The sequence below is a fragment of the Misgurnus anguillicaudatus genome, chromosome 14, assembly GCF_027580225.2.
Source record: "Misgurnus anguillicaudatus chromosome 14, ASM2758022v2, whole genome shotgun sequence".
NCBI lineage: Eukaryota > Metazoa > Chordata > Actinopteri > Cypriniformes > Cobitidae > Misgurnus > Misgurnus anguillicaudatus.
In genome coordinates this window covers 659827-679530 of record NC_073350.2, presented here as the reverse complement: position 1 = coordinate 679530, position 19704 = coordinate 659827, and the positions used below count along the sequence as shown (strand labels likewise).

General features: G+C 39.2%; 3 protein-coding genes and 1 long non-coding RNA gene across 6 annotated transcripts in view; 2 read left to right on the top strand and 2 right to left on the bottom strand.

Annotated features, from left to right (window-relative positions):
• phactr3b (phosphatase and actin regulator 3b) overlaps nt 1-19704 on the top strand; it is a 362484-nt gene that overhangs the window by 28882 nt on the left and 313898 nt on the right. The window lies entirely within an intron of this gene.
• Nucleotides 309-2935, top strand: LOC141369425 (uncharacterized). Its single transcript, XR_012373087.1, has 2 exons — nt 309-1321; nt 1715-2935. It is a non-coding gene; the product is annotated as an uncharacterized lncRNA (long non-coding RNA).
• LOC129436380 (uncharacterized) lies at nt 5483-8285 on the bottom strand. Its single transcript, XM_073875726.1, has 2 exons — nt 6267-8285; nt 5483-5995 (listed from the first exon to the last, which is right to left on the bottom strand). Exon 1 carries the CDS (start codon nt 7901-7903, stop codon nt 6515-6517), a length of 1389 nt encoding a protein of 462 aa, XP_073731827.1. The 5' UTR covers nt 7904-8285; the 3' UTR covers nt 5483-5995; nt 6267-6514.
• On the bottom strand, nt 7978-13737 carry LOC129428092 (uncharacterized). The gene is made up of 3 exons (XM_073876444.1): nt 13032-13737; nt 8220-12761; nt 7978-8110 (listed from the first exon to the last, which is right to left on the bottom strand). Exons 2-3 carry the CDS (start codon nt 12554-12556, stop codon nt 7978-7980), a joined length of 4470 nt encoding a protein of 1489 aa, XP_073732545.1. The 5' UTR covers nt 12557-12761; nt 13032-13737.

Below are 19704 nucleotides of genomic sequence, written 5' to 3'. Positions count from 1 at the left end.
AATTTGAAGTCCGCTTTTTAATTTTTTTTTAATCAGACTTTTTTATTTTACAATAACAGTTTACAAAAATGGTCCCGTGTATCATTCATTCCTTCATTCGTTTTTTCAAATCAAAATCAAAAAGAAAATTAAGAAAAACGACTTGTTTTTCTATTATTTATTTCCTTAACTAAAATCACACGACTCGTTTTCTGAATGTGCGCTCAGATCAAAAATAAAAAAAGGAATGAAAACGGGTTCGGACAAATTTTAATTGAACACCTTAGCAGACATATACCAATGAAATAAACTTAAACAGATCAGGGTTTTAATAAGGGTTTGAATAGCAACCATGCTTTCCTGTAAGTCTCATTCGCTTACAGTCCGACTTTTGAACTTTTTTCATTATTATTTATTCGCGTATATTATTATTATTATTATTATTATTATTTATTGCTACACTGACAAATAGCAAGAATGTCCTGAAAAAAATGCGTATAATAGCTATCTTAACGGGCCGCTTTTTCTCGGTCTCTTTCTCTACCAGCGCATCCGCGATCATAACAGTCATTAGAGTTTGAGCATACTTCTAAAACACAAACGATCAAATAATTGCAGAGGTATGACTTCAAGAATCATTTGCAAATTTACCTCGTAAATCATGTCAATTCATCACGCGTGAAGACGTTAAACTCCGTGACATTGCAAATTACTGAAAAGTAATTGCTGGCTTTTAGAAACCACTACAAAATATGATAAAAAATAAACTCTTTTACTGCAGTAATATTTTAACTAATACACTTTTAAAGTAGATTTGAAAGGAATACTGTTGTGTTCTGCTACTTGAACTTGGGGCTCGAGCCCGACCTAAGGTTCGACCTGCCTTCGAAAACAGCAAGTCAAGTTCGTTTACCGTTAATTATTAAGACTAAATGGGCAGGTAAATTCGTTAAAAAAATGAAAGTAATCCGCCAAAATATGGTTTTACATGTCTATTAAAATAAAGCCATTATTAATTTTCCTAACGCATAGTTCTTTGATCTTTACCTCCGTTTAAAACGTTATAAATTTGGCAAAGGAGGATGTTCAGCAATTTAAACAGCAACTCCGCAACCAACTCAGTTTATGATGGTGAGAAATTTGAGTGAGAGGCTTTGTCCTATTTAATTTATTATTTATATTTCATTATAAATACAATGAATACAATGTTAAAATAATATTTTTATTGGCACGAACACAATTTTTGTATAACATTTAAAATTATCTGTCTCTTTTCGTTAGAGACATTTGAATGTGAGATTCTGGAAACGATACGTGACGTTAAGTTTTGCGGACCCGTCAGGTCAACCCAGTCTCACCCCATGGCGTCAATATTTGACGACACTTGACCATGCGTCAATGTGTTGGCGCGGAGGGTATACCTTTCGCGTCATTTTTTGACGAGCTGGGGACTTCAATACTATTAGGTCCGTTGCATTCTCTTTCCTATTTTCTTACCATTTTCTACCATTTTCACGTCGGTTTAGGGTTAGATTTACATAATGACATCCCTACCCAAACCTAACCCTAACCCCAATGCCAGGCGACAACTGTTTAATTTCGCGTACCTGGTGGTATTGAGGTCCCCAGTTCGTCGGGGAGTGGCGCGGGGGGTATGCCCTCCGCGTCAGCATGTTGACGCATGGTCAGGTGTCGTCAGATATTGACGCCATGGGTGTGAGACCGTGTTAGTCAGGTCGGGAAATAAAGCGGGTGAACACAAATGAATCTATGAATAGAACCTTGTCGGAGCTGGACAAAAAAAAGTCCACCGGAGACCTCCTTAAACCTTAGGTGTGTATGTGTGTGTCCCGGTTAAATATTAATAAAAAAGGAAATAGTTCAAAAGTTGGACTGTAAGAGTATTTCATGAGAGCATAAATGCCTGTAATATTACCACTATAGTAGGGGAGAGCGGGGTAAGTTGTCACACGGGTAAGTTGTCACACTGTTAATAACTCCAACACTAGAGGCTCTATCTCAAAAATCAAATAGCCACTTTATGTGACTTCTTCTTCTATAGTGAACTTCCTGTTCACATGTGGTCAAGATCACTGTAATCTGAGGTTAGCACAATTTTCTTATTTTTCTGCTTAAAAAGTAAAAAAAAATCACTTTACATTTTATGCAATACAACTTTGTTAGGTGTGAATGTTTAAAATGATTATTTTGCACAAAATAGAGGAGACCGTAAAGTGTCTTTTGATACTTTGGCTAAAGTGATATGATGAGCTAAACTTGAGATTTAGACAACATTAGCACACAAGTAAGTATGGGGCAAGTTGTCTCAATGACTTTGGGGCAAGTCGTCACATCTGACAACTTGCCCCTGTACAAACAAACACATCGAACATGCTCAGAAAACATGATATAGAAAAGAATAAGCCTCAATCTAGCAAAAAGCTGTTTCAAAAGAAAGGGAAGCAGAAATCTGGACCTATGAAAAACAAGGCAGCTAAAAGAAGAAAAATCATGCAAGAGTCATCATCAGATGATGAAGAGTGCTTCTGCCTCGTCTGTGTAGAGCCATTTTCAAAGAGTCGTCCAAAGGAGACCTGGGTAAAATGTGTAAAATGCAACAATTGGGCCCATGATGCTTGCACCTCAGGCCAGGCAATTTATGTGTGTCAGAATTGTGATTCTGGAGATGAGTCCTATTAGTCATACAGGGCATCTGTTTTGTTCAGAGGTTAAACATGTTAAGTTAAGCAAGTTATCTGCAGCGTTCCATTCAGTTATCTGGTTTTATGTGAAAGCCATAGAACATTTGAACCAAAGTTCAAAGTAAAGTGGTCTTGCCACTTAATTGAAATGTGCATTATTTGGATTGAAATAATTGTTTTTCCAGATTCTCCAGGCACGGATGTTTATATTTCCAGTTTGGTTTGAGTTTAAAAATTAAAATCAATATTCACAATTAAGTAGTTGTGTTCTTATTTTTAGATAATCTAGTGTGACAACTTACCCGCCCTAGTGTGACAACTTACCCTCCGATGGGTCAAATTGTCACAAGTGCACAGTCACTATTCAACAGTCTACAACTCTGTAATGAGATAAGATATAAAGATGTTATGAATACAACATATGTGCCCAAGACTTCCTTCTTTCATTTGGTATGAGATTTATACCATTTTGATGTATGGTGCTCAGTAAATGTTAGACAGTGTGAAAAGTGTGACAACATACCCCGCTCTCCCCTACTTGATCTGTTTAAAATGATTTCATTGATATATTATGCCTATAAAGGAGTTAAATAAAAAAAATGTCTAATCCAGTAATTAATTTTTTTATCTGAGCACACAATCAGAAAACCCGTGGTGGTTAATTTTTTCATTTTTGTTTTTAATTTGAAAAAAAAAAAACGATTGAACGAATGATACACAGACCCATTACCATGTTTTTATCAATTTTTAATGCCGTCTTTCGTCTTTTAAATAGGAAATAAAGACAATGTTTTTTTTGACAAAAGATCAGATAGCCTATACTAGGCTAATTCAAAATAAGACGTAAGTGTGCCAACAACAGTTGGCCCGCCATCTACTGGCTAAAAAAAATATTGGCCCGCGGCCAAAGTTACTTGCCGACCCCTGCTTTAGAGTTTCAAATGATGTCAAACACGTAAGTGTTTGATTATTAATGATGGAGTATTTTAAGTTGGTTCTGCTATGATAAGGAGAAAACACGTCAAAACGCGTCCCCGCGTTTTTGGACCCCTGGGGGTTAAATCTGTCTCGCAGTGCTAAGACGTCACATGCCGATGAGTCTGCGCGGCGTCACAAGAAGCCTAACGAACGCTGACTTTGAGTCAAATAAGACGAGTGTCAGAAAATGACAGAGGTCCTGACCTCAGGGACCTCAATGGTAGGCACAGCCATGATCATACATAATTTTGCTGATTTATATATGTTTTTACTAATGCTTTTGAATAAACCTTTTGCCATCGTTTTTACCTTAGCAGGTATCAGTCAATGCCTTGGAAAGCATGTAAAGCACCCTAGAAACCAAACACTACTGGATGAATAAGAACAAAGAATCCCCCCTCCACCGGTCTGAATCATTTGTATTAATGTTGAATTAATCAGCTATCTATGTCTCTATATTTAGGCATATTTGATTACAGTGGATATTGAGAGCAGTGATTCATTCAGAGCATGGAGAGCATAAGCTCTTTAAAAATAATAGATAGTAACCACAATGCTTTAGTTTTGTTTGTACTTCACTAGTCTTTTAGGCAGCTTTGATACAGGTCAGCTTAGTTTTATGCAGTCCAGGGGTTCGTTCTTCTTATGTGGGTTACTCGGTTAGCTGGGTTTGATTGTTGACGATTTGGCTTGGTCTTGGATTATTTGATTCTTTGAAGCTCATCCCAGAGTTGCTGTCATAGCAACCGGTCCGTAAGATTAAACCTGCTTATTTCATGTAAACAAGATTAGATCATATGGCACCTTTTTAAAAGGAGGTGATACAGAAAGTCTGTCGTCAAGTATACTCCATTATACGAGCGCAATCTACATAAGATGCACAATTAATATGAAGAGCTTTTCAAATTCAACACGTAATTTATAATGTTATAAAAAAACATATACAGTGCTCAGCATAAATGAGTACACCCCCTTTGAATATTAAGATTTTTCTCCATTTGTTAGTAAATAGGCCTATGAGACAAATTTGCTGTATTGAAAGTCACTTACCATCTTAAAGGGAAACTTCACCCATTTGCATTAAGCGTTGTACCGTTAGAACCCCAGTCATGTTTTTGAATGGTCGTGCATCATTCACTCAGTTTCCCCTCAGAGGGGAGAAATACTGATTTCAGTGAGGCACTTCCTTCTTTCAATGATGTAAAAATCATAATTTTGCGTCATTGAAAGAAGGAAATCCTGTATCTCTATTGAGTGTGAAAGACTACAGACACTCATTCCTCATTTTTCCAAGGTGGGGGCTATGGGTGGGACCCACTCACGCTTCAGACCAATTACAGATCAGTGGGTGAGACTTACGAAAATATACGAACACAGACGGAAAAAAAACGATCAGCCGCCATCTTTATGCTAAGCTAAGCTAAACAGAAGTTGTGGAGCGAGTCAGACTTTGTTACAATAACAGTGGAAGTTAATCAATATGATATAGAAGAGGGTGATTTCGCAAGCATGATGCTCTAATCCGCTGTTCATTGCACCTTTATGAGCCACAATAGAGCAAAGAGCTCAGGCAGATGAAGGAACAGAAGCCCGAGGAGTAGGGCGGAGCCTGGGCTTCGGCTGGGTAGAGTAGCCCGGGGAAGACGCCGCAACCATCCGCCTCTGCTGCGTAGAGAAGCTTGCCTGTTCTCTCGCTGTGTGCCCTCTTTATAACATTTCTGCATCAGATAAGGATATGGACGTTCGTTTGGTAAAGGTTTCTAGGCAAGAGAGCAACTTTGCGCGCGTTTGGACATGTTTATTTCACAGCCGGAGTATATGAGGTTGGACAGACTCGCACTGTGTGCTTTCGGTTTAAGATTTCTGGATCAGGTAAGGATATGAACGTTTTTTTTTAATAATGTTTCTGGGCCCGTGCTTATTTCAAAGACGTGTTTCGGCTTACGAGCACAGAGCTGAGGCAGCGCATCTGTGGATATATTCTGCAGGTGACGCGTTTGTGTGGAGGATGCAGGGATAAACGGACGTCTAACTAAAGTGAGTGTTTCTATTTTCTTTGTTATACTAATGTGGCATTTATATACACAATAGCATATCTGAGCAGTGTTTTTTATGTCTATATTATGAGAGCAGTGAGGCCGATATAACACAGATGTAATTACAGTAAACGAGAGACAAAAAGAAAATTGGTAAAACTAAATAAACATTTAAAATGTATTCTGCCACCCTAATACGCCTTGCATCAGTTGACAGACAGACAACTCCTCTACCAATCACCACATTGAAGCAGACATCAAATTCACTTTGTTTAATGGCTGACTGGAAGTAGGGTAAAACTAAAAAAAAGAAGAATGACAATAAATTTTAGCTAATGGAAATAGTTTACATCACATGAGAATCAAATATGCATTTATGAATTAAACACGTATCACACAACTAACATTTAAGTCCTTTAAGTTCCAATGTGTACATTTTAAAGCAATATATATTCAACACATGTTATCTGTACTGTAAATATTTTAGATTTCAATTTTACATGAACTCTTAAAACAAAACTTAAAATACTGACTAATATAGTTAGATAACATTTAACATGACTCAACATACCAACAATGCCTTCGAAAGGACATGAAATGTAGCAGATGAATTAAGATTAGCAGAGCTACCATGAGGGCTTGATGGCTTCCCATAAACAACTAACTAGAACTAGTCTGACACTGATGACATCATCATTAAGTGACAGTCTCTTAAAGGAGCCAGCACACATTATTTCTATCACATATCAACACACTCCCCGCCTGGTATCACTAGATACCACGACTCATTGTAAACAAAACACTGAACCAGTCACTGAATTAATTGAAAGGAATGAGCATTACCACTTCAGTTATAGGTCTGACAAAAACCTTTGGTTCTCCCTTATTGACAATTTTGATTTCGACTTTTCGTACCCTTCCATCTCCGCTAGGCAACACTTTAGTGATGCGTCCCAAAGGCCACTGGTTGCGTTTAGACTGACTGTCTTTCATTAGGACAACACTACCCGTTGTGATGTCTTGATTTTTGAATTGCCACTTTTTCCTGGGTTGCAGTGTGGAGAGATACTGCTTCCGCCACCTGTCCCAGAAGGTAGATGCTAGGTTTTGGACTCGTTTCCACTGTCGTCTGTAGAGGTCAGTATGATCAAGCTCGACAGGTGGACAAGAACCATACTTCTGAGTAAGTAATGTTGCAGGAGTTAGTATAAGGGGGTCCTCGGGATCCACAGATACAGGAATCAGCGGTCTGGAGTTTATTATCGCTGTCACCTCTGCCAAGAATGTTGTAAGAACTTCATGTGTAATTTTAGACGGACCCAACTGAAGCATCATGGAGTCTAAGATCTTACGGGTTATACCTATCATGCGCTCCCACGCTCCGCCCATGTGCGAAGCGTGGGGTGGATTGAAGATCCAAGAACACCCTTGTTCGGCAAGAAACCTTGACACCTTTGCCTCATCCAAGTTAGAAGGAATGCCCAGTTCTCTGCATGCCCCTACAAAATTGGTCCCTCGATCAGATCGCATCTGCTTGATGGGACCACGAATGGCAATGAAGCGTCTCATGGCATTTATGAAACAAGATGTGTCCATAGACTCCACTACTTCGATATGGACAGCTCTGATGGTTAAACAGGTGAACAGCACCGCCCATCTTTTGCTGTTCACATGTCCACCTCTCGTGCGGCGGGCTGAGATGGTCCAAGGCCCAAATACATCAGTGCCTACATAGGTAAAGGGGGGCTCGGTACTGACCCTGTCCACTGGTAAATCAGACATCTTTTGTACTTCACTCTTTCCTCGTAGTCTTCGGCAAACTACACATCCAAAGATAAGAGAAGATATGCTCCTTTTGGCTCCCAAAATCCAAAAACCTGCCATACGTATAGCACCTTCAGTAATGTGCCTACCCTGATGTTGTGATTGTTCATGGTAAAACCTCATTATCAAAGTTGCAATGTGGTGCCGCTTTGGGATTATGATGGGATTGCTTTCATCATAGTCGATATTAGCTTGTGAGAGCCGTCCTCCAACTCTCATAAGACCATCTTTGTCTATGATGGGGTTCAATGTGAAGAGGGGACTGTCCTTTGAAATGTTCTTACCATCTTTGATGCATCGGAGTTCCTCAACGAATGCTTCCTGCTGTGCAGCATGAATGACAGTGACTTTGGCTTGGTTCAACTCATTTACACTGTACGACATCCTGCAACAATGCCAACCTTTGCAATTTTCCACATTCTTGGTTGAATTCCCTTTGAAGGTCTGTACAACATGTATTAGACATGCGACAGCCCGAAGAAGTATCTTCCAACTAGAGAAACGCTCAAAGCGCTTTGTACCAAGCTGGCTGTCTTTGGTATGGGTAGTGAGCACTGTTGCCTCAGGCCGCACTTCAACATCACTGGTTGGCTCCACAAGATCAAATTGATTTGAAGTGTTATATTCTTGATTAGAGCATGACAAGAATAGTGGACCAGTAAGCCATGTTGTATCTTTTAGACGATCTGCAGGCACAGACCTTGTCGCATGGTCAGCTGGATTCTGGTCACTTGGAACGTAATGCCATTGCTGAGGGTGTGAACTGCATCTTATTCTTTGGACTCGATTATTCACAAAGACATAGAATCTTCGTTTTTCATTATAGATGTAACCGAGGACCACTTTGCTGTCTGTAAAAAAGGTTACTCTATCAAATTCAATGTCCATCTCTGACATTACGATGTCAGCCACCTCTACAGCCAACACTGCACTACAGAGCTCGAGGCGAGGGATTGTCAACTCTTGGCGAGGCGCTAGCCTGGCTTTCCCTAAGATGAAACTTGTTTCACTCTTTCCCTCTGTGTCCAGAATTTTGAGATAAGCTACTGCAGCTATAGCCATAACTGAAGCATCTGAGAAGACACAGAGCTCTCTATGTGAAGCTTCTGATGGAGAAATTTTGGTGTAAGGTCTAGGGATTTGGAGCTGTTGAAGCTCTTGAAGGGAGTCCCTCCATTTTTGCCAGGATTCCCTTTTCTCCAGGGGTAAGGGTGAGTCCCAGTCCTGTGAGTCACTTGTGAGGTCTCTAATCAGAACTTTGCCTTGAATAACAACCGGAGCTGCAAACCCAAATGGGTCATATAACCCATTCACAGTAGAGAGAACGCCACGGCGTGTAAATGGTTTCACATCATTGGACAGCTGAAATGTAAATGTGTCGGTTTTGAGATTCCAGCTAACTCCTAAAGTACGCTGGACTGGCGATGTGTCTTTGTCGAGGTCCATATCCTTTGAATCTCGGCAGTCACCTTCAGATGTAAACACATTCATGACTTCCTCATTGTTTGATGCAATTTTATGCAACTTTAGATTGGAGCGAGCAAGTGCTTCTTGTGTCCTTTTAAGGAGATCAATGGCGGCTGTTGCAGAGGGTAGAGATTTTAAGCCATCGTCCACATAGAAATCTCTTTCTATGAACTTTAGGACGTCTGTTCCGAACTCTGTCTCAGTTTCCTTCGCTGCCTGTCTAAGGCCATAGATTGCGACGGCTGGTGAAGGACTGTTACCGAAGATATGGACTTTCATCCTGAACTCCATAATGTTTTGCTCTGGATCATTATTTCCATACCAGAAGAACCTGAGAAAGTTTCTATCCTCTGGCCTAACAAGAAAACAATAAAACATTTGTTGTATATCTGTGGTGATGGCTACTGCTTCCTTTCTGAAGCGCAAAAGTACACCAAGCAGTCCATTATTCAGGTCAGGGCCCTTCAGAAGCACGTCGTTAAGCGAGACACCATCATACTGACAGCTTGAATCGAAGACGACTCTGATCTGGTTTGGCTTCTTTGAATGGTACACACCAAAGAGAGGCAAGTACCAACATTCTTCTTGGTGGTTGAGTGGTGGTGCTACTTCTGCATGACCTCTTTCCAGTATCTTCTCCATAAATGTAAAGAAGTGCTCTTTCATGATTGGCTTCTTAGCAAAAGATCGCTGTAGAGATTTGAAACGATCTAGAACTTGTGGCCTGTTGTTTGGTAATCGCCGTCTCTGAAGTTTGAACGGAAGGGGAGCTACCCAGCTTTGCTTCTCATCTTTGTATAAGCCCTCCTCCATAATATGAAGGAAAGTCATATCTTCAACCGAAAGAGCCAATCTTTCATCATCCTTTGTTCTCTTGAAGATGTCCTGATCTACTTGGTCATCCCTTTTCCATACAGGCTTCTTCAATGGAGTAGCAGTACTAGAACTTGAGGGCTTTACATCACAAACATTTTCCTTGATATGAAAGACGTTAGGACATGGCTTAAACAGTGACTGACGACCACTATCCAAGGTGCAGGTGAAGAGAGTGTTAACACTTTCTGGCTTGTGAACTCTGCCCAGGCACACATCACCAACTATGACCCAGCCAAGGTCCAGCTTCAAAGCATATGGAGCTTCAGGGGGGCCATTAATGTATCTCCTCACCTTATGTACCTCTATGAGATCTCTACCTAACAACATCATAATTGGAACTTCTGAGTCAACCTCTGGAATCTGTGCTGCAATGCCTTTTAGATGTGGATGATGAAGAGCAATTTGTGGTGAGGGTATCTCAGAGCGATTATCTGGGATGTTATCACATTCTATCAAGGTTGGTAGAGTATGAACGACCTGACCATCGATAGATGCCACCTGGAATCCATGTGCTCTTCTACCACTTGTTTGGATCATTCCTGTACACGTTTTGAGATAGTAGGAGGATCTGTTGCCGTCCAAGCCAAAGACACTGAAGAATTTTGATCTCACCAAAGATCGGTTGCTTTGATCGTCGATGATGGCGTACACCTTTATTGATTTCTCCTGCTGACCACTTGGAAACACTGTCACAAGGCAAATCTTTGAACATGTCTTGCCACTAAGATTACTACCACAGACTCCTGTACACTTAGTCGACACTTCATCTTCTGAGGGTTCCTTCTCCCCGCCATGATCTTTGGTCTGGATGTTGGTTTTAACGGTCTGAGAGATGGATTTTGGGTGTAAAGCAGAATGATGTGTTTCGCTGCCACATTCAGAACACTTGATGAGCTTTCCGCAGTTCCTTGCAAAATGTGTGGTGGATGCTACACACTTAAAACAAATCCCCTTCTGCTTCAAAAAGGCCTTCCTATCTTCAAGTGATTTCTCCTTAAACCCACAGCATCTGTTCAAAGGGTGTGGTTTTTTATGTATAGGACAGAATTTAGCCACATCTATATCAACATTTTGGGTTTCGCCAGTTACAGTTGTCTCTGGAAAGACATCCGTCTTGTGAGCTGAGATTGAAGCTTTGTTAATATTCTTAAAGCTTCCTGGCTTTGGATTATCAGCATGAAGAGGAAGGACAAAACTGGGATCATTCCGCATTTTTGCTTGTTCTGTAACAAAGTTAACAAGTACATGAAACGGGGGGAAGGGGACTTTGTGCTGTTGTTTAAATGCATAGCCTAGAGCCATCCATCTCTCTTGCAGACTGAAAGGTAGCTTTTGCACTATACCGGCTATGCCCCGTGCAGTGTCCAGACAAGCAAGACCTAATAGCACTCCCTCAGATTTTGCCACTAAGAGTTCCATGAGGAGGTCTCCTAAGTCTCTAAGTTTGTTTGTTTCTTTATTTGAAATCATTGGGAAATCATCTAGTCTCCTGAGTAATGAACTTTCAATGACCTCAGGTGCTCCAAAACAATCATCCAACCGTTTCCAGATCATCCGAAGACCTTTGTCTAGATTTTTGACATGTACTGCTCTTATACGTTTTGCCTGTTCTCTAGAATCTGCACCTAACCATTTGACCAATAGATCCATCTCTTCTTTAGCTGTGAGGTTAAGATCTCTGATGGCAGTTAAGAATGATGCCTTCCATGCGCTGTAGTTTTCAGGGCAATCATCAAATGCTAGTAGGCTTGTTGAGACAATCTCTCGCCGTGCCATGAATCTGACGAGATCGGAAACACTCTGATTTACATCAGGGGTACTAGCTCGAAATTGGACATGTTGGGATGGAGTTGCAGCATATGATTTAACTTGTGGATAACTGTGGGCATTTGGAACTCTTCCTGATGACTGCATGATAGAATGTGAATAGATGGGCATGTGGTATGTCTCATCAGGCGGCCTTATATTACATAGGTAAGGATCGTGTTCTTCCTTGGTGGCAGGAGAGGATTTTACATATGGAGGTTGAGTAGAGTAATACCCATCAGGATAGAGAGCGTAACCAGCAGAAGTGTTTGAATGAGCACCAGGGGGATGCGACTCAGCTTCAAGAATGACTTTAGAGGTATCATAACATCTGTAGTCTTTGTGTGTGTCCAAACCCTCAATTTCATATGATGGCCGTTCTGTCAAATTCTCTTGAAATAATTCTGCTGGTGGCGGCGGTGGCCATGCATCCTCAAACATCTCAGATTGACCTAACTGGGCGTTAGCTTGCAGTCTAGCTTGTTCTTGAACATACTCTTGCGTTCTTCGAATAGAATCATGAGAGCCAGATCTGTGTTCAATGTCAGATTTATGACTTGATTCTTTATCACAACTTAAAGCTGCAGTTAGTGCTTCAGCCTTAGCTACCGCAGCAGCAGCTTTCCTTTCAACATCTAAGACAAATAATTTTGCCTCTAAACGGGCCTTTTCTGCGTCCAAGTGTGCACTTTGCATCTTTATATGCATTTCCTTCTCTGCATATTTTACTTTAACTTTGGCTTCTTCGGCTTCAGCAAGGGCTAAGGCAACAGCAGAGCTGACAGAAGAGCCTTTTGATTGTTTGGATGTCGTGGACCGATTAGACCAAGTCACCAAAGTGCTATGAGTTGGGGTCTTTGAATCTTCCATGATCCAATTTTGTGTCATATAATTGCTTTTCTGTCTTTCGCCACAAGGAGGCACTCTGACCTTTTCTGCTGTAGATCAGTCTGCATGAAGGTGTTGTTTTACTATTCTGCCACCCTAATACGCCTTGCATCAGTTGACAGACAGACAACTCCTCTACCAATCACCACATTGAAGCAGACATCAAATTCACTTTGTTTAATGGCTGACTGGAAGTAGGGTAAAACTAAAAAAATAAGAATGACAATAAATTTTAGCTAATGGAAATAGTTTACATCACATGAGAATCAAATATGCATTTATGAATTAAACACGTATCACACAACTAACATTTAAGTCCTTTAAGTTCCAAGGTGTACATTTTAAAGCAATATATATTCAACACATGTTATCTGTACTGTAAATATTTTAGATTTCAATTTTACATGAACTCTTAAAACAAAACTTAAAATACTGACTAATATAGTTAGATAACATTTAACATGACTCAACATACCAACAATGCCTTCGAAAGGACATGAAATGTAGCAGATGAATTAAGATTAGCAGAGCTACCATGAGGGCTTGATGGCTTCCCATAAACAACTAACTAGAACTAGTCTGACACTGATGACATCATCATTAAGTGACAGTCTCTTAAAGGAGCCAGCACACATTATTTCTATCACATATCAACACAAAATGCATACCCTTTTTTAAGTACTTGAAAAGACATTTGTACTGCAGATCTGAAACCGCACGTTACTGTTTGAATAAGACTTTGCTACACACCAGGCCAGAGTGTTATTGTGTGTAACACAATGAAACATCACGTTTAAAAGTAAATCATGATTGGTGTCTGTCAGACACAGTGGTGGTGGCTATTTTCTTTGTTTTACTAACGTGGCATTTATGTACACAATATCATATCTGAGCCGTGTTCCGATTAATGGGAGTGGCTTGCAGAGCTGTGCATTGTGGTGCATAGTGGTAGTTGTAGTTTTTCATACAAATGTGCTCTAAAGACACATTTTGTCTTTTCTCGGTCAAATAGGCACAAAATTCTACATTTATGTTACATTTTGACTACAAATATGACTCACTTTCCATAAAGATTAATGTTCCTATCGGTGAAATGGCCCTTTAAGGATACGAAAAATAACACATTTAAATCAAATGAGGTGATGCAAAAATGAGTACACCCTACAAAGATTCTTAAAAAAACCTATCTAATATTTTGAATGGCCTCCATTATTTTTTTAAAAACAGCACTCATTCTTTTAGACATTAGATAAACAAGTTGACAACATACAGTTACATCTTTTATTAGGGGTGGCACGGTTCATGAAAAAACTGTTTGGTTCGCTTGTCTCGGTTCGGAGCGCGTGTGCGTCGCACGGTTCAACGGTTCATGGTATGCGCAATGTAGCCTCATGCCCTGTATGTGACCTCAGAAAGCGTGTCGCGCAAAATAAGAGGTCACTGGTTTGGAGTGTAAGTGCTGCAGGTTATTACGTGTAGAAATGTCAAGTGGTAGAGAAAAGGAAGTCTGCCCGGAGTTGGAGGATGCACCAGGGTCGTATAAGTCTGGTGTGTGGAAACATTTTTAATTTCATGTTACCTATGATGACAGCGGAAATAAAACAATAGATAGAACTGCAGTCTATGGGTTGAATGTGTTTGAACAGCCACAGGAGAACGCATTCTCTCCGCCCATTTATCTAATCTGATTACTGAACACAATGTTTTACGTCTTTTCTGAGTATTTTGCGCTATTTTTAGCCTTTCATTGATAAAACTAAAGCGGCTGATTTCCGCATAGTTTCATTTTGCTAGCATGTGAAAGTTGCGCAATCTTTTGTCCCTCAAAGTAATCAGGACAGAAGTGGTCAAAAGTGGACAAAAGAGACAGATTTAATTACTACAGGTCTCAACGTTATGTTTCTTGCGATCCGATCGATGAAAACACATTAATTACTCTCCGCAGTATTTAAGCAGCCTCTCTGTGATAAATCTTAGAGCTACACTGAAGTTGGCATTTTGATAAATGCAAGTTATCTTTGTGTGCTAAAAATGCACCTAAATGCACATTCATGTAGATGCAATACACATTCTCTTTTTTTGCCAAATAAATGAAAAGCATGTTGAAATCATCAGTCTTCCCTCTTGCTGTATCAAAATCTCACCTGGCTTTTTTCAGGGATGGTCTCAATAATGTGCTTAAAGTCAAATTCAGTTTGTGCATGATTACATGATATAACTTTTTTAATACTGTATCCTAAATTATGGATAATTAATACATTAATAAGATAATACATTTCTGGAGTGTTAAAAATTAAAAGAAAAAATAACAACAAGAACCGTATTGAACCGAGAACCGTGACCATAAAACCGTGATATGAACCGAACCAAGGGTTTTGTGAACTGTGCCACCCCTATCTTTTATTCTCCATTCTTGAACAATTACCTCTTTCAGATCATGGATGGAGAATGACGTTCTGCTTGTCTTTTTTTGACTCCCCATACCTCAACCTAGGGTTGAGGTCTGAATCACTATTACCCTGTGCTTCTTCTAAAATGAATTAATGACCTTAGATGTGTGTTTTGGGTCACAATCATGTTAAAAGATTGCCCTTTGACCAAGGGCACAGAGTGATAGTAGCATTCATGATGCCGTCTATAAATTCAACTCTCGGACACCTGCAGAACTCATGCAAGCCCACAGAAGAACACTGCCAGCACCATGCTTTACTTTTAGTACCATGCATTTTTCATTGTACTCCTCACCCTTGCCACACCATAAAGTTTGAAACACTTCAGTATGACGGCATTTATGTGCCAAAAAAAATCGAGCGCATCACTGATACCCGCGCGCGCAAAAGTGTTATCGCGAGATCATAACAGATCTGCAAGCGAGGAAACAAAAGATTGCGAGCTCTTTTTAAACCCTCGCAAAATCATCCCCACACTCTCGCACTGCATCCTCTGTCACCTACTACATTTCGCTTGCGCGAATACAATTCTTTTTGGCAGTCAAGGGGCGGGACTTATTCTTTACATGTAATCTCAAATGTCATTGGTTACTACACTATTCTTAAAACCGGTTGTGATTGGACAGTCGTGGTAATCAGCGGCCGCCATTTTGGGGTGAAAATGTCAACTGGACAGATACACAGAATGACAACGAAAGAGAAGTCAAAGTGGAAATAAAAAACGCAATGTTCAGCAATCCACTGCAAAAACTATTAGTGTGATAGTATCATTGTTTGCTAGTTTTAACCCTTTTTTAGTGTAATAGCAACTTAATTCCTTTAAGAAACGGCAAGTCCTAGCCATAGAAACCATAATAATGATTTATATGAATATGATACTAATTTCAATGAGCTTATTAAATATATTTAGTGAATTCATTTATTTCATTGATAACTTGTTTTTTATGTGTACGTCCTGGGAAACGGTCTAATGTTATAACGCAAGAAGAACTCATATCACTTTACTCTTAGCTGTCATTTAGAGAGAAATATAACATTAATGAATCTCACAGACAAATCAGAATAGAAAATAGCAACAGATAATTTCTCACATTAAATCATCAGTACATTTTATGACGAACCTACATTAAAATCTGTATTATCTTTTCAGGTAGTTTTAGCCTACTTTATTGCAGGGGCGCGGGAAGTGGGGGTGCTGGGGGTGCTGCAGCACCCCCTGGTGGCAGAGATTTAAAACTGCGATGACACTATCAGATTCTCCGATATGCTGTAATAAGCTGTGTCCCAATTCAAGGGCTGCGACCTTATAAGCATGGGACCTTAAAGATGAGCACTCGGTCTTTCAATGTGGCAGCCTCAGAAGTTCGCGAAGAGACCTGAAATGAGACGGTCTAACCTTCAGACGACCCATAATTGGCGTCACCTGCTGCACGCGCCTGTCAGCAGGACATAGCGGAAACGTTTCTGACTTATTAAAAATAAATATGAAATCAGAAAAATATTAATTTAGTTTAGAAAATATGACACGTTGATGTAGATTAAACAGTATATTTAACAGTATATTAAATTAATCAAAATTAGAAATATATGCATCATAAAAATAATAATAAATAATACAAAACATAACTTATAATACTAAAACAGTGACAAGAAAAAATGTTTTCTGAAAAATACACTTTTTTAAATAAAGGTTTTAATTGTTTATTTTAGAATATCCAGCCGTTATATGCAGCCGTTGCAGGCGCGCAATGAATCTTGGGATATCCTCGGCTGTTAAGGATCCATTCGTTCTATCCTTAACATCGCGGAGAAATGAGGACGCATTTTGAGGCTTCATTCTAAGCATCCTTTGATTTGGGACGGCCTTACCAGCCTCAAGTCGCGCTGCTGTGACGCAATCGGTCTTAAAATACGTCCTTAGAAGGTCGCAGCACTTGAATTGGGACACAGCTACAGGCATAAGCATAACACACAAGCACGCACACTCACAGCCACATACTAAACGCCGAATGAGTTTATCTATCAGCTTCGCAATGTCTCAAAAGAGAATTTTGATTTTTTTCAATCACACAACGCAAAATTCCCGAGGACTAGTTATTAAGGCATGTATTGCTAATACATTTTTACAATGATTCGCATTGATTTACAATGGTCGCACTATATAACATTTTAGTTTGCATGCGTAAAAAGTGCATGCAACAATGAAACACATATTAAACGAACAAGAATGAACTATGGAGTGTGGTTGGCCTATATGAGAAGGTCTAGCATGGTTTTAGAATATATTTTAATCAAAATATGCTGGCCCATTTTGATAATTTAAACATATTCCAATGGAAAAATGCGTCCAAGCTAAGCTAGATTCAGTAAACGATTTTCTAGTTCGTCATCTTTTCAAAAATATTTAAAAATATAGCCAAATTGTTTTGCGGTGTTTAACGCACTTGTAAATGTTACAGAACATGTGCTTTATTGAATGAAAGTATAAACGGTTGAATTAAATTATTAAAACGACGTAAAATGAACTCAATTATATATGTACAATAAGGAACATGCATGCGACCTTTAAAAGGTATTTCAAAAAAATTATATAAATTATTCCCATGCATCGATTTTAATGTTAAACGTCTATAAATTCAAATGAATCCATTTGGAATATATTCCGACAATTTAGGACATGATTTTGAATTTTAAAGTCGAAAAATATCTTATTTTTACACCGCAGGAGGCATGGCAAAGTGAAACAAAACATAAAGACACAAATATTACATTTACGTGTAAAAATAGAATTAAATGAAACCCGTGAATTGAAAGGTCCACTATAATCGCGTATATTAACTCGAGTAATGTCAATAAAGTTATTATGTTAGAGTTTAGAAATATTAAAAACTTAACCAAAGGACAACAAAAAGGCGTACTACTGGGACCAGTGAGAATGCATATGTGTACATAAACTGGTTCCATACCTCCGACTTTCCTCCAAACTTGCTCAAAGTTAATTCTCCTGTTGTTCTTTTTTCTTTACATCTTCAAACTCCGTGTTGCATTTAAGCGCCACCATACCGCACAGCATGCCCGATGCGTGCCAGAGGAGACTCCGCACCTGACTCGCGTTGCATTTTGTAACTTTTACAAATCATTTTGTAATTTGTAATTTGTGTAACTTTTTGGAGACATTTGTTACTTTGGCCTAAATCTATAGGCTATATAATATTTCTGATTATAGCTTTCTCCCAAATTGGGCTAATAATGATTAAAAATATGCTTATATCGGCCCGGCCCGAGGATAGTAGCGGAAAATAACGTCCTGGGCAGAGAATCTCTACTATGTTGCAATAAGCTATGTAGTTTGTATGCACCGTCAGCTCAGCTGTAGGCTACTTCATGGATGGGAGGGGCGAGTGATTTTTTTAAAAGAAGACATAGGTAGAGTGGTCTGCAGAATACAGAGCTTGTGAACAACATTAGAATTCTATAACTCTATTCTATAACCGACACCCCCCCCCCCGCCTCTGCTTTATTGTGTATTGTTTTAACAACTTTATAAATATATTTACTATTACTTACTAGTAATAGTATAACTCCACTATATCTGAAATATATATAGCATGTTTTAATCCCCTGGGACACACCACAAACACAATGATTTTATAGAACATCATGCTTTATGTGTCATAATTTAATAATTAAATAATTCTGGAAGCCGTGGCTGTTTAAAATAAGGGTTTTATGTTTACAGTCTTGCTTTAATGAGCATTAACTACTCTTTCCCCAACAATTTACGAGTTATCTATTAAGAGAAAACATTTTCCTGCAAATGACAAGTTATTACAGTAATCCATATTTTCCGCAATTATTCACTAGGTGGCGCGCTCACCCAACTTATTAATTTAGTAGTAGTTTATTTTTTAATAAGAATATTACCAGCTATATATGAACAGCTATACAGAAAACATATTAATACAAATATTTTTCAAATATAAGCCATTACTAATAACATTACATAAATCACCTTATTCCATCACTGACAACATAAAATATAAGATAATACAGCTTTTAATGTAGGTACGTCATAAAATTTACTGATGATTTAATGTGAGAAATTATCTGTTGCTATTTTCTTGTCTGATTGGTCTGTGAGATTCATTAATGTTAGATTTCTCTCTAAATGACAGCTAAGAGTAAAGAGATATGAGTTCTAATGACTTGTAAGAGACGGAAGCAAACGCAGGTGAAAAATATAACAATGTTTATTAAATGTAAACAAAGAGAGAGTATTCAGTGTCAATGCGGAAGTAATCCAGTCCGGTGTTGTTGAAGGCAATGGTGACGATGACTACGGTGGAAGTTGGTGTTTTGAGTGCGACGTTGGTGTAGTGGTGAGCAGTGGTGAAATCCAAGCTGACACGGAACATCCACACGAAGACGACGACGACAATACACATCCAAACTGAAACACGTAATCCAAAGTACACGGAACAACCAAGCAACACGGAGACTGAGCAAACAATAGAATCTGGCAGGGAACAGAAAGTCAGGTGAGTATATATGGAGATGATGTAATGATGAACAGCTGGAGCGAGACAATCAACACACAGGTGACAGGGATTGCTCTAACGAGCACATGGCAGGGGTAAGTGAACAACACACACACACAAACATGACACGGAGGAAAACAATGGATTTTCCTACCGTGAC